A 13,097-nucleotide genomic window follows, 5' to 3' on the forward strand; every position below is an offset into this window, starting at 1 on the left:
AAGGTGATTCATGTTAGTCCCATCTTACAGATGGAGAAATTGAGACTCTGAAAGGTGAAATGATTTGCTGGAGGGTGGAGGAGAACCCGGCTTGCACAGACTAGGTGAGCAGGCACCCTGGCTAGGGAGGACGATAGCGGGGAAATCGAAGGCTCTCTCCCTCCTCCCGCAACCACGCAGGTCCCTCCACCCCCGGAGCGTGGGTGGCGGCGAGACAAAGGGGACGGGGGCGGGGCGAGGTGGGGGTGTGGGAGAAGGCCGGAAGTGCGGCCAAGGAGGAGGCGGGAAATTCCGCGCAGGGGGAGCTCGGACATGGCGCAGACCTGGGTCTCTATTCAGAGGCCAAGTATCCTTGGACAACTGGCCTCCCCTCTCTGGGCCCCAGTTTTCTCCTCGGTGAAACAAGCAGAGGGCGTTCGCGGGGCTGGATTGAGTGAGATCTGAGTGACAGCGTGCCCCGCCCTCAACAGGCGCGCAGCAAATAGGCAGCCTCTCCGCCCCTCGGTATCCAGTCTGTGAAACGCTAACCGGGTCGAGGAGGGCGGGGAACCCAGGAGCCTAGCGGTCGCAGTGAGGGGCTGCGGGCGAGGGGCGCCCCTCCCTCCTTTGGGCCCCTGCTTCCCTGTCGGCACCGCCCCCTCCCGGGTTCCGAGACCGCCAGTCAGCTAGCGCGCATGCCCGGGGCGGGGCGCGGGGTGGGAGCGCGGAGCTGGCGCGGGGGACGGCTGCGCCGAGTCCGCGGGTCCGCCCGCCAGCCCGGCCGGAGGCAGCCGAGGCAGCTCGGGCAGCGGCGGTGGCGGTGGCGGGAGCCAGAGCGCAGCGCGCCGAGGAGACTGAACGGCGACAGAGCCCGGTAAGCGCCACTCCTGCATCTGCTGCTCGCTCCATACGGGCGGTGTCGACCCCTTTCTGCCGCTCGCAGCAGCCCCAGAGCCGCTGTCCAGGGTCCTCGAACCGCCTGGGTGGCGGGGTTTGGGCACAGCGCGCGGCGTGTGTCTGGCGTGCGCCTGGGTGAAGGTACGCGCGCTACTGGGGCGGCGGGTGTCCATTTCCAGGTTCCTCTCTGGGGCGGGGCGGGGGCGGGTCCGCAGTCCTGGCCGAGCACCCGAGGGGCCCTGCCAGCCATCCCGCCCTGTGTGTAAGACCCCGGCCCCCGCGTCTGGCCTCGCCTCTGACTGCCGCTTTGTTTGGCACCGTGGTGCGGGAGGGGGCGCTTCCCGCCACCGCGGGGAAGGGGTCCGCCCGCGTTGATTCATTTTCCCCATGGAGCGAGCTCGGCGATCGAGTGGCTCTATTGGCACCATCAAGCACACTCGCTGTCGCACGCTCGATGTGGCACACACTCTGGGGGTCCACCACGTATACTGTCACACACTCACCACTCGAGGCCACAGGTTTACACACACTATGGTCCTTGATCATTCCATCAGACTCATACACATGGCCACCTGTGCACCCACCCAGTACATCTTTGCGTACACACCCAGGCATTGCTACGCACTCACATCAGCCATCGCCTATCATAGCACACACTCATCTCAGCAGTAGTCCCCATCACAACGCACTCGCAGCCACCCTGCTCTGGCCTGCTTGCGCCTGTTCACACCTGCACATCATGGTATCCCTCATGTACCCCCAGACCCTGGAGTAGGTGTGTCATACACTCCATCACACACTTTTAGCTTGCTCTCCACCCCTCAACTCCTGCATGTCCACTCTTGCCCTCCTGTGAGTGGATGGACAGCTGCCCTGAAGGGTGTTTCTGGAAGGAAGACTGGATATCACCCTTTGCTAGACTCCTTCTCCCATCCAGCCCCAGGCAGGACGCTTTACTGCTCTGACGGTTGTAGAAGACAAGGGGATGAGAGGGTGAGGTACAGCACACCTAGACTGTCATACACACACACACACACACACACACACCTGCTGAAGTACCACAAGCCTTTGTCAATCTTATCACCATGGGTAGAGGTGATTGCAGGTGCCTGGCAGTCCTGGCTCCAATTTGGGAAGAAATCCTAAAGGGGAAATAACAGGCTGGCCAGCCTCAGTGAGCATTCACAGGGGCTTCTCTGCCTGGGAGCAGGGCACAACAATGCTTGTGCACATACCGGCCAGCTCTCCCATGAATGAGGCTCTGAGGCCAGGTGGCCGTGAATGTGCATACCCACAGGGTCCAAATGGCCACCAGGAGACACAAACACTTAGGGCATTCCGCACATACAGACTGCACATGTGCACACCAAGTTCTTGAGCAAAACGCAGGAGCCAGACTCTGGCTCCCCAGGCTGGCGCAGATATCGACAAGCCATCTACGTGCTCCGCTGCACGCTGGGTGAGCCAGCCCACACAACTGGGGGGCATTTCAACCTTTTACCTCCATCGGGAGGCAGAAGTGTGCAGGATCATCTGCCCAAAGGGTGTGCCCACAAGTGGGTTCTCACACAGAAGACACTCTTGCTTCCTCTCCCAGACACCTCCTTGTGCTGTTGCCTGTTAGATCCAGGGGACTGGGAGGACCCTTGGCATGACCCTGAAGAGCATAAAGGGGTTTTAAGAGCCATGCATCAATGTCCAAGATCTTGGCTGTATGAGTAGGAAGAACCAGGGTTTGGATTCAGACAAAACAGGCTTTGAATCAGAGCCCCACCCTCTCCCAGCTGTGTGCTCTTGGTCAAGTCCTTAATGCCTCTGACCTCAGCATCCTCATCTGTGAAATGGGATGATAATGCCCCCCTCCTGAGACTGTTGTGGAGTCCAGATGCAAAAACAAGCCTGAGTATGGTGGGCCCAGGGCTGAGCACACTGGGAGAGTGATGGAGCTGGGTCCAGTGGAAGATGGGAGGCGAGAATGTGAGACCCCAGGCATGGGTTGCCTTTTGGAGAAGTGACTTGAGAATACCAAGGCTTTCTTGAGAGCTGGGTAAAGCCTAGCAGAACTGCAAGCCTGCTAGGAATGGTATCCTGACAGATCGTAAACCCAGGTCTCAGCCAGTTCTACTAGTATAACTACATCCTCTCCCTATTTGTGGCTTCCCAGGTGATGCTAGTGGTAAAGAACCCATGCAGGAGATGTAAGAGACGCGGGTTCAATTCCTGGGTCAGGAAGATCCCCTGGAGAAGGGCATGGCAACCCACTCCAGCATTCTTGCCTGGAGAATTCCACTGACAGAGGAGCCTGGCAGTCTACAATCCATAGAATTTCAAAGGGTCGGACACAACTGAAGCGACTTAACATGCATGCATCTCCCCGATTTGAAAGATTGGGAAACTGAGGTTCAGAGTGTGGAAAAACTCACCCAAAGTCATGTAACAAGTCAATGACTAGGCTGGGGCTTGACCCCCACATCTTTCTAACTACCTGGCCAGGCTGTTTGTCCCAACTTGGACCTTATTCCACATCAGAGAATTGTGGACTGAGAACTAAGAAGGTAGCCTCTTATGGAACTTTCGGAAGGGGCATGTTGCCAGCTTGGCCATGCCTGCCTCTTCGAACCTCAGTTTCCTTCTCTGGAAAATAAGACCAGAGCATCTGCCCAGAAGGTGTACAGGATTTGCACATAATAAGCTTTGTAAGAATGTCATGTGTGCAGGGCCACCTCCTGCCTTCTTGGCATCTAGGTCAAGAGTCAGAACTCAGGTGGCTACAGACCAGGTGGATAACACCCATGAGGGGCTGCTATAAGAAAAATGATGGTGCAAATCAGTGATCAATGGCAGCAGGCAGTCAACCTCAGTGCCCAGGACACCACTGGGAGGGGTAAAGATGGTGGCTGATTGGATCCATCTAAGGAGGCAGCCACTGCTCACTGATGCTATGAAGGAAGCACATGCAGACTGCCAAATCTTAGTTTTCCAAGAGAAGCTAGAAATCTGATTTTCACATGAACTCTTCTAATTTTTAAATGTTGATCAATAACTTAAAAAAAATTTTTTAAGCACTCCCAAGTTAATCAGGCATGTCCAAGGGCGAGGTTTTGCCAGTTTGTACCTGTGTTGCTGGCCCTCCCTCCCCTTCTCCCTCCTGGGAGCACAGCTGGGCTCTGACAGACTGAGTAGATAAAAACAGGCCTTGCATGTACACAGCCCAGCCCTAAAGTAGCAGGGACGTGCACACCCTTCATCTTCTTTAATTCTCCCTGCAGCCCTAGGGAAGCAGGGGGTAGGTTTGTTAGGGTCCCCAGTGATAAGAAGGCACTTGCCTAAGGTCATAGAGCTGGTAAAAAATCAGGAAGCTGGTAAGTTGGGGAGCTGTCCTGACTTCTGGCCCATGCCTCACCTGGGGGAGGGAGCCTGTTGGAGGGGCCGGTGTGAGAGGACCCCGAGGCTGGGCTACCAGGGGTGAAAAGGTTGGTGAGGACTCAGAGCATACCTCCTGTAGCCCTTGGCAACTCCTTCCAGTTCCAGCCCAAGCTCCCTATTTTGTTGTTGTTGTCTAGTCGCTAAGTCATTTTTGACTCTTTTGGAACCCCGTAGACCATAGCCCACCAGGCTCCTCTGACAATGGGATTTCTCAGGTAAGAATTCCGGAGGGGGTTGCCGTTTCCTTCTCCAGGGGATCTTCCCTGGGATCCAACCCAGGGATCGAACCACTTCTCCTGCATTGGAAGCCGGATTCTTTACCACTGAGCCACCTGGGAAGCCCCAAGCTCCCCATACACCTGCTGTTTTTATGCTGATGAAAACCAGATCTAAAGAATTCCAGCAGACCTCTCCTGTGTTTCAAACCTGTCTCCCAGAAGCCTCCTGGATATCTCCCCTATAAGACCCGCAGACCCCCCACTTAAACTTCCCCAAAACCCAGTCCCCTACCATCCTAAGACTGCTTCTCCTCCCATCCCCCATTTTGGTGAAATCCTCACCCCCTAAGTCCCATAAGCCCAAAGCTTGGGGGACCCAGTGGTGAACAATAGCAGCTGAATCCCCATCCAGGCACCTGAGGGCTAGGTGGGGATCCAGAGGTGTAAAGGGCTATAGGCAGAATGACAAGAGTCTGGTTAGGAGTAGAACAAGAGGCCAGGGGAACCCTGAGGCAAGTGGTAGGCAAAGAAGGTCATTGGAGGAGGTGGCGTTTAAACTGGGAACTGAAGGTTTAATAAAAGCCCAGCAGGAAAGTTGTAGAGGCCAAGATGGGAGAGAATGTGAACCCCTGGTTGAACCCAAAGCAGTTTTGAGTGTGTGTGTGTGTACACATGCTGTGGGGGATGGAGTGCATAATGAAAGATACAGCCCACCAAGTGAGTAAATACTCAGGGGCTCAGAAGCACATTAAAGAGTTGGACTTGACCCTAAAGATAACAAGAAGTCATTAAAAGTTTCTTTTTCCCTGTTTTTTTAAAAAATTTTTTCTGTGTGTTTTTTTTTAAATAATACGTGCATACATAATCAAAATTCAAGTATCGCAAAGCAGCATTAATAAAACAGTTTATTCTACCTCCAGATATCTCTGGTCTCTCTTCCCAAAGGCAATCACTGCTAAAAGTTTCATGGGTTTCCTTCCAGAAATTTTCTCTTTTTAAATAAACCTACAGATGTGTATCTATCCTTTTCCTTGCCTACACTCACAGGAACCCACTAGCCATGCTGTCCCCTGGTTTTTTCCCTTAACTTACCTTGAGCATCTTTCCTCATCACTCCACCCATTCTAACAGCTGTGGGGGGTGGAGGGTTTCCCATATGTTTGTCCCACATTTTACAAACCCACTTCCTGGTTTTCTTCTCATTACCAGCCATGTTCTCATGCACCATTAGTCTGATATTGATAAATGTCCTTCCAAAAAGATTGCAACCAATTTATTTCCCCTAAAAGAGCAAGGAGGGCTTTGAGCCAAGAGTGGCATGGTGGGACCAACGTCACAGAAAGGGCATTCAGTCATTTATTTAACAAACATGTATTGGAAACCACTTGCTTACTATGTGCCAGTCATTGTTCTCAACCCTGAGACTACATCAGTTAACATGGCAAAGTCCCCACACTCCTGGAGCGGACATTCTCATGGGAGAGACACATCATGGGCAATAAACAAGCATATGCAATTTGAGGATGAAGACAGGTACCAGAAAGAAAAACGGAGCAAGGCAAGGGGGAAGGAGAACATCAGCCAGTGTTGGAAAGGAGGCTACTTTATACTGGATGTGTCAGGGAAAGCTTCAGGGAGATGCAGATGTTGGGAGCGAAAGCATTTCAGGCAGAGAGGAGACAGCCAGTGCAAAGGCCCCAAGGTAGTGGGTTCAGGGACCAACAGGGCAGACAGGTCGCTGAAGCAGAGTAATCAGGGGAGAGCAGTAGGAGACAAGACCAAGAGCTGTGACAGAGCCAGAAAATGCAGGAACTTGTGGGCTATGGTGAGGAGTTTCCCTGGTGGCACAAATGGTAAAGAATCTGCTGTAATTTGGGGGATCCAGATTCAATCCCTGGGTTGGGAAGATCCCCTGGAGAAGGGAATGGCTACCCACTCCAGTATTCTTGTGTGGAGAATTCCATGGACGGAAGAGCCTGGCGGGCTACAGTCCATGAGGTTGCAAAGAATTGGACACAGCTGAGTGACTAACATTTTTACATTGCATGAAATGAGGACACTACATGGTTCTGGGCAAAGGAGGTCTGCCTTGAATTTTACTAAGATCCCTCTGGCTGCTGTGTTGAGAATAAACAAATAGAGTGAAGGATAAAGCAAAAATAATTCTGGTCAGAGATGGTGTGGGTTTGGCTCAGGATAGTTGCCAAATTCTGGATTTATTTGAAGGTAGATCCATTATGTTTTGCTCGGATGTTGGGCTGGAGGGTTTGAGAAGTCGAGGGATCTTGGCCTGAGCACTACAGTGTGGCTTTGGAGATGTCGGGAGGAAGAGGTCTTGGGGAATCAGAGCTCTGCTTGCCTTGGCTGCGGAGTGTATGAAAAAACTGAATTGCATGCTGATCCGGTGGCCTGCCAGATCCTCTCCCTGGGTGTACCCCAGGTACCACACACTCAGTTTGTCCAAAATGCAACTCTTCCTTTCCCCAGATGTCCTGCACAGCAACACCCCCACCCTAGCCAGAATCCTGCAGACCACCCCCATGATCACCTCTTACATCCAGTTGGTTCCTGTCAATTTCCCTCGGACCTCTCAAAGCTGCCAACTCTTCATCCCCACCACCTTTGCCGTACCGTCTCTCATCTAGACCATCACAGAGAAAGGGCTGGGTAAATGAATGAAGAGCAGGATGCATGAGAGGTTGAATAAATGATTGGCCAACCCCTCCTCTCCAGCCTCCACACTACCCCTAAGCAATCTTTGAAAACACACATTTCAGACTGTGCCCTTTCCTCAATCGTAAACCATTCCCATTTCCCCAGGGCCTACACAGATATAAACTGGTGATCCACAGACATACTTTGGCCCAAATACCAGATTTTTTAAATCTTGAATTAATTGGGATATTTTACATTAAAATTCTGTATTTCCCACTTCTGACTGATACTACCAGGATGCATTTCTCCAGGACAGTACTTGGCTAATGGAGTATGGTCCCCCCTTTAGACAGGGCACGTGCTCTCCAGTTTGCCTTAGTCCCGACCACTCCCTACTGTTTAGGACCCAGTCTGCTTCCCTCAATTAGATTACTTACCTGGCCCCTATGGCATCAGAATTTGTGACCAGGCATCCTGGTAGTATCAGTCAGAAGTGGGAAATACAGAAGTTTAATGTAAAATATCCCAATTAATTCAAGATTTTAAAAATCTGGTATATGGCCTAAAGAAGAACAGCATAACTTCTAGGTAGCATGTTGCATGGGGTGGGCTGAAAAGGGAGGGTGAAAAGTTAGATTGTGGCCAAGTTGTGAAGGGCCTTGAATGCCCTTTTAGGAAGCCTGGCTTTTATCCAGAGGGCCAATGGGAGCAATGAAGCAGGGAAATGGTATGGTTGGGTTCATTTACTAGCCCAGACCCTATGGACAGGAGGGGATCAGACAAAGGTGGAGAATGTGATAAGAAAGCCTGGCTGTTAGAAACAGTGAGAGGGAAGAGGCCTGGATAGAGGCTCCTCCCACTGGGTCTCCTCTGAGTCTGAGTCTGCTCTTTCTGTTTCAGAACCAGACAGAAGCCTGGGGCCCAAGCATGGTCATGAGGGCAATTGGGCAGTGCTGAAGACCCAGCCTGGCTCCAGCTGCTTCGAAAGGACTCCAGCCCCCCAGGACCCCAGCCCACAGCCTTCTGCTGCCCACAGGATGGGAGCCTGGGGGCTGGGAGCCAGGCCATGAGGGACTGCTGCCCCTCCCAGCAAAAGGCCATCCCTACACACCCAAGGCTCACCCCTGCCCAAAGCCCAAGCATGGACTCTAGACACAGCAGCCCCAGTGGGGCTGGGGAAGGGGCATCCTACTCTGAGGACCCTGGCAGGAGTGTGGCCTACCCCTCCATGACCCACATCCCTTCCCAAGAGGCAGCCACCAAGGAGACGTTAGGGACACAAGGAGCCTTGATCTCAGGAACACCAGAAACCACCTTCTCTGGGAGGCCAGAGCCTGTGTCCTCAATGAAAACTGATCCTTCACCCTCAGAGAACAGAAATCCGATGTTCTTAGAGAATATGGATTCCAAGTCTTCAAAACAGGTAGATTCTGTTTCCATAGGAAAGGAAGATGCTGGGTCCTTGAGGAAGGCAGATCCTATGTTGACAGGAAAGATAGAGCCTGCAATCGTAGGGAAAGGGGATTCTGTGGCTTCTGGAAGGAAGGATCCTGTGACCCCAGGAAAAGAGGATCCTGGATCCTTAGGAAAGGTGGATCCTCAGTGCTCCAACAAGATGGATACAGTGTCCCTAAGGAAGGAGGAGCCTGGATCCTTGGGCAAAGTGGATCCTGTATTCCCAAGAAAGGAGGAGCCCAGGTATTCAGGAAAAGACCTTCGAGTGTCCTCAGAAGAGGTGGGGCCTGCATTTGCAGAAAAGACAGATTTTGTAGCTTTGGGAAAGAGAGATCCCGAGCTCTCAGCAAACGCGGATCCTGTGTCCTTGGAAATGCTGACTCCAGGGTCACCAGACAAAATCATGCCTGGAACAGTGGCTCTGGGGCCATCAGGAAGGGTGGATCCTACTCACTTGGGGATGACAGATCCTGCATCTATGGTAAATGCAGAAATTATGTCCTCCACAAAAGAGGACCCTCAGTTCCTAGGAAAGATGGACCCCGCCTCCTCAGGAAAGCAAGGCTCCACGTCTGTGGGAATGACAAAAACCATGTCCACTGGACAGGTGGAGCCCACGTCTTTGAAAAATATGGACCCCGTGTCTTCAGCCGAAGTGGGTTCTGTTTCTCTGGAAAAAGTGGATCCTGTGTCCTCAGGAAAGCCAGAGCCCTTGTCTCCCGTGCAGGCAGAACTGATGTTAGTGGGAAAGACAGAAACTGCATCCTCAAGAAAGGAGGACCTAGTGTCCTCCAGAAAGGGGGTTCCCATTTCTGTGGGAAATACAAAAACATCACCTCCTGGAAAAGTAAATCCTGAATCATCAGGAAAGATAGACTCTGCGTCCTCTGGTCCCATGGGTCCTCCTTCCTCTGAAAAAGCTGAGGCAGTGACTAGGGGGAAAGCAGACCCATTGTCCTCGGAAAAGACAGGTCCCCTGGCCCCTGGAAAGGTGGGTCCCCCAGCCTTGGGGAAGGCTGATCCCCCCACCTCAGGGAAAATGGACCCTATGATCAAGGGGAAGCCAGAAGCTGTTCTCCCCGGAGACATAGACTCCGAGTCCACAGGAAAGGTGACCCCCACGAGCCTAGGAAAAACAGTCCGGGCATCCTCGGGAAAGGCAGAAGCTGTCCCAGAGGGAAAGGTGGATGCTCTGCCCCTCGAGAAGGGCAATCCTATGAACTCCACGAAGGTGGATCCCAGGGCCTCCGGGAAAGCAGAATCCAAGTCCGAGCGCAAAGCGGAAACCACACCCTCTGGGCAGGAGGGCACCTCCTCAGCAGGGAAAGTAGAGGCTAAATCTCCAAATGAGAAGCCACTGGCCCCAGAGAAGCCGGATCCTGGATCCTCAGAATCAGCAGGCTCTATTGCCTCTGGGAAGGTGGCGCCTGTAGCCCTGGACAAGACTGACTCTGTGCCTCCAAGAAAGGGGGAGCCCCCATCCCTGGGGAAGGGGGACAGCCTGACTCTGGAGAAGGCCTCCTCCAGGCAGGCAGATGGCAAACCCTGTGACTCCGCTCCTCCTCCCGCAGACGGCGGGGGCCTCGTGGAGCCAGCGTCACTGCCGAGCTCCGAAGCCTCCAGCCTCGTCCGGAAGGACCCGGCGGCTGCCAGGGCCGAGAGAAGCCCCGGCCCGGAGGAGGTGGCGTCGCCGCCGCCCGGGCCGCGGACTCGCGACAACTTCACCAAGGTGCCGTCGTGGGAGGCGAGCGCCCCGCCGCCACGCGAGGACGCGGGCACGCAGGCGGGCTCGCAGGCCTGCGTGTCGGTGGCCGTGAGCCCCATGTCTCCGCAGGACGGCGCGGGCGGCCCGGCCTTCAGCTTCCAGGGGGCGCCGCGCGCGCCCAGCCCCGCGCCCGGGCCGCCCTCTCGCCGGGACGCGGGCCTGCAAGTGTCTCTGGGCGCCGCCGAGACGCGCTCCGTGGCCACCGGGCCCATGACGCCGCAGGCCGCCGCGCCGCCCGCCTTCCCCGAAGTGCGGGTGCGGCCGGGCTCCGCGCTGGCGGCCGCCGCGGCGCCCCCCGAGGCGGTCGAGCCGGTGCGCGACGTGAGCTGGGACGAAAAGGGTATGACGTGGGAGGTGTACGGCGCCGCCATGGAGGTGGAGGTGCTGGGCATGGCCATCCAGAAGCATCTGGAGCGACAGATCGAGGAGCACGGTCGCCAGGGGGCGCCCGCGCCGCCACCCCCCGCTGCGCGCCCGGGCCCCGGCCGCGCGGGCTCTGTCCGCACCGCGCCCCCTGAGGGAGCCGCCAAGCGCCCGCCGGGCCTCTTCCGCGCACTGCTGCAGAGTGTGCGGCGCCCGCGATGCTGCTCGCGGGCCGGGCCCACGGCCGAGTGATCGGCTCCGCTTTTGTACGCCCGGGTTTCCAACCTTCTCAGGCTCCCTTCTCGATCCCAGGCCCCTAGAAGGGATCCCCTCAACGCGCGACAGGCCTCCAAGGAGCGGGCAGCATCTAGGGTCTTCTCATCCTGTCTTTCCAGCCCCCTTTCCCCTCCTAAACACACCAATGAATGCCCTCTACCCAGCTCCCTCGTGGTCAGGAGCCCACGAACCCAGCCCCGACACCCCACCGTCCCCTCATAGCCCTCAGCGCCACCCTCTCCCGGCCACACTAGGCGACCTCTGGGGACCTAGCCTTGAGAGCTAGGGCAGGCTCCTGAGATGTCTAGACAGGTGCGCTGTGGTCTCCAGAGGCAGCCAGGTCCCCAGAACGGGAGAAACTGTGTACAAAAGCCCCAAGTATGTGAGGATTGGCATGTGAGATCCCCGATGTGCAAGCCCGGGGTGTATGCGAGTGCGTGTCCACGCGGCGGGCTGGCCCCATGGCCTGGGCATCTCTTGCATGCTGGTAGTTGTCCCCAGTTCCTGTCTCCCCCTCACCTGGCCCTATCCCCACCCTCACTGGACACCACTCCACAACTCCCAGACAGGCCAAAGGCAGCTGCAAGGACTGCCCTGTGGGCGCAGCTGCAAGAGTCACAGAAACGCCAGAGGGTCATGGTCAGAGGCCCACAGCCTGGTGACAGCTGGCCTTGGGTGCTGGGGACACGACGGAGAGCTCACTCTACAACCACCGTAGTCCCTAAAAGACCACCCTCTCCGGTCCCTCATTCCCCAGAGCCGTGAGCCCCACAAGTCCCTTGTGACCACTCAGTACCCCTGTCCCCCAACCCTCCAGCCACGGTTTTTGGCTACAAACTGTCACAATACATTGGTAATAAAATACTCCCCCAACCCTCGTCAGTTGTGATTGGCTACAAGCAGACAGGGGTGGAGCAGCTTATCTTATTATGATCAGGGAAGGGTAGGTGTAATTTGGGGGTAACAAGGCCTCTTTGGAGGTGGATCAGAAGAGTGGGGGCCCGTGTGGAGCTCTGTGGCCAGGGTCTGGTGGCTGCGCCCCCATCACAGATCTGTGGTGTCCAGGCCAAGGTTAGTGAAGGCCAGCTCCTCCTTCTGCTCTGAGCCCACCTTCCTCCCGGACAGCTCATTCTTCCTGGGCTCTGGATGTGGCCCCATGGGACCATGCGGGGGTTCCTTCTGTGGAAAGAGGGAGGGGAGGGGTCAGGCCAGGGCAAAGATGGAGTGATCTCCCCAGTCCTTAGGAGAACGAATGGGCCTTCAAGCTCATAACCAGATGGTTCCTTGGCTGGGGTCTCAGTTTCCTGACTCTGTCCCAGAGGCGGCATGACTACTGGTGGTGCAGATGGGTTCAGGTGATGGGGCAGGCCTCAGGGATCTACTCCAGCCTCTGTCTTGCCCATGAACATGGTGGCATTTTGGTCTTCTGCCAGGTCCTGAATAATGTCAAGCCCTGTATCCTGTGCCAGAACCAGTCCAGCCACAGTCCTTGCCACCTGTACCTCATGGCATGCATGGTGGGTGCTGGGCACAGCCATCCATGACCTGAGGTACTCACAGGACCTCCTGAGGGAGGGATAACGTCCCCCAGTTTACAGATGAGGAAACTGAGGCTTGGAAGGCTCTCTGGCCCAGAAGGGGCAGAACAAGGTTTGGACAGCTGGTCTTCCTGACTCTAAAGCCTGTCCACAACTCCACGCTGCCCCTGATTGAATTTGGCAGGTCCTTCTGCCATCCCAGAGGGATACATCACACCCAGGTCCTGCCTGCCGGCCATCACGGCATACACTAACTCGTCTCCTGCCCTCCCTCTTCCCCCTCACCATGTGACATGTCACACTCACACCTTCACAAGAATCCCTCCTGTGGACCAGCCAGGCCCCCAGGCTCAGTTACTCCACCATGAAGACACTCATGGGAGAAAAGCCCCAACCACCACCACCACCTCCACCCTCCCTAGGGCTCACTAAGGGCTTTTTCCAGACTGGGGTTGTTCTGGTCCCTGGTAAGCAGTGGAACATCTGAGGGGGTCCCAGGAGGAGCTAAACAGTCTGCCATGCTCC

At 55.5% G+C, this 13,097-nt stretch overlaps 2 protein-coding genes across 3 annotated transcripts in view; one reads left to right on the top strand and one right to left on the bottom strand.

Moving 5' to 3' along the window:
- On the top strand, nt 1-11,912 carry GPRIN1 (G protein regulated inducer of neurite outgrowth 1). Of its 2 annotated transcripts, none has more exons than XM_027546909.1 (2): nt 1-104; nt 8,076-11,912. In XM_027546909.1, the coding sequence occupies exon 2, from the start codon at nt 8,242-8,244 to the stop codon at nt 11,008-11,010; it is 2,769 nt and encodes a 922-aa protein (XP_027402710.1). In that variant the 5' UTR covers nt 1-104; nt 8,076-8,241; the 3' UTR covers nt 11,011-11,912. The 2 variants fall into 2 exon arrangements, with proteins under 2 accessions (XP_027402710.1, XP_027402709.1); XM_027546908.1 differs by lacking the exon at nt 1-104 and adding an exon at nt 285-853.
- Nucleotides 11,913-11,944: 32 nt separating this feature from the next.
- The window catches only part of CDHR2 (cadherin related family member 2), a 44,780-nt gene continuing 43,627 nt past the window's right edge, over nt 11,945-13,097 (bottom strand). The window contains exon 32 of the mRNA XM_027546907.1: nt 11,945-12,213. Coding sequence (XP_027402708.1) covers nt 12,079-12,213 — 135 coding nt within the window. The 3' untranslated portion in view covers nt 11,945-12,078. The remainder of the gene's footprint in view (nt 12,214-13,097) is intronic.

The sequence above is a fragment of the Bos indicus x Bos taurus genome, chromosome 7, assembly GCF_003369695.1.
Source record: "Bos indicus x Bos taurus breed Angus x Brahman F1 hybrid chromosome 7, Bos_hybrid_MaternalHap_v2.0, whole genome shotgun sequence".
Taxonomy (NCBI): domain Eukaryota; kingdom Metazoa; phylum Chordata; class Mammalia; order Artiodactyla; family Bovidae; genus Bos; species Bos indicus x Bos taurus.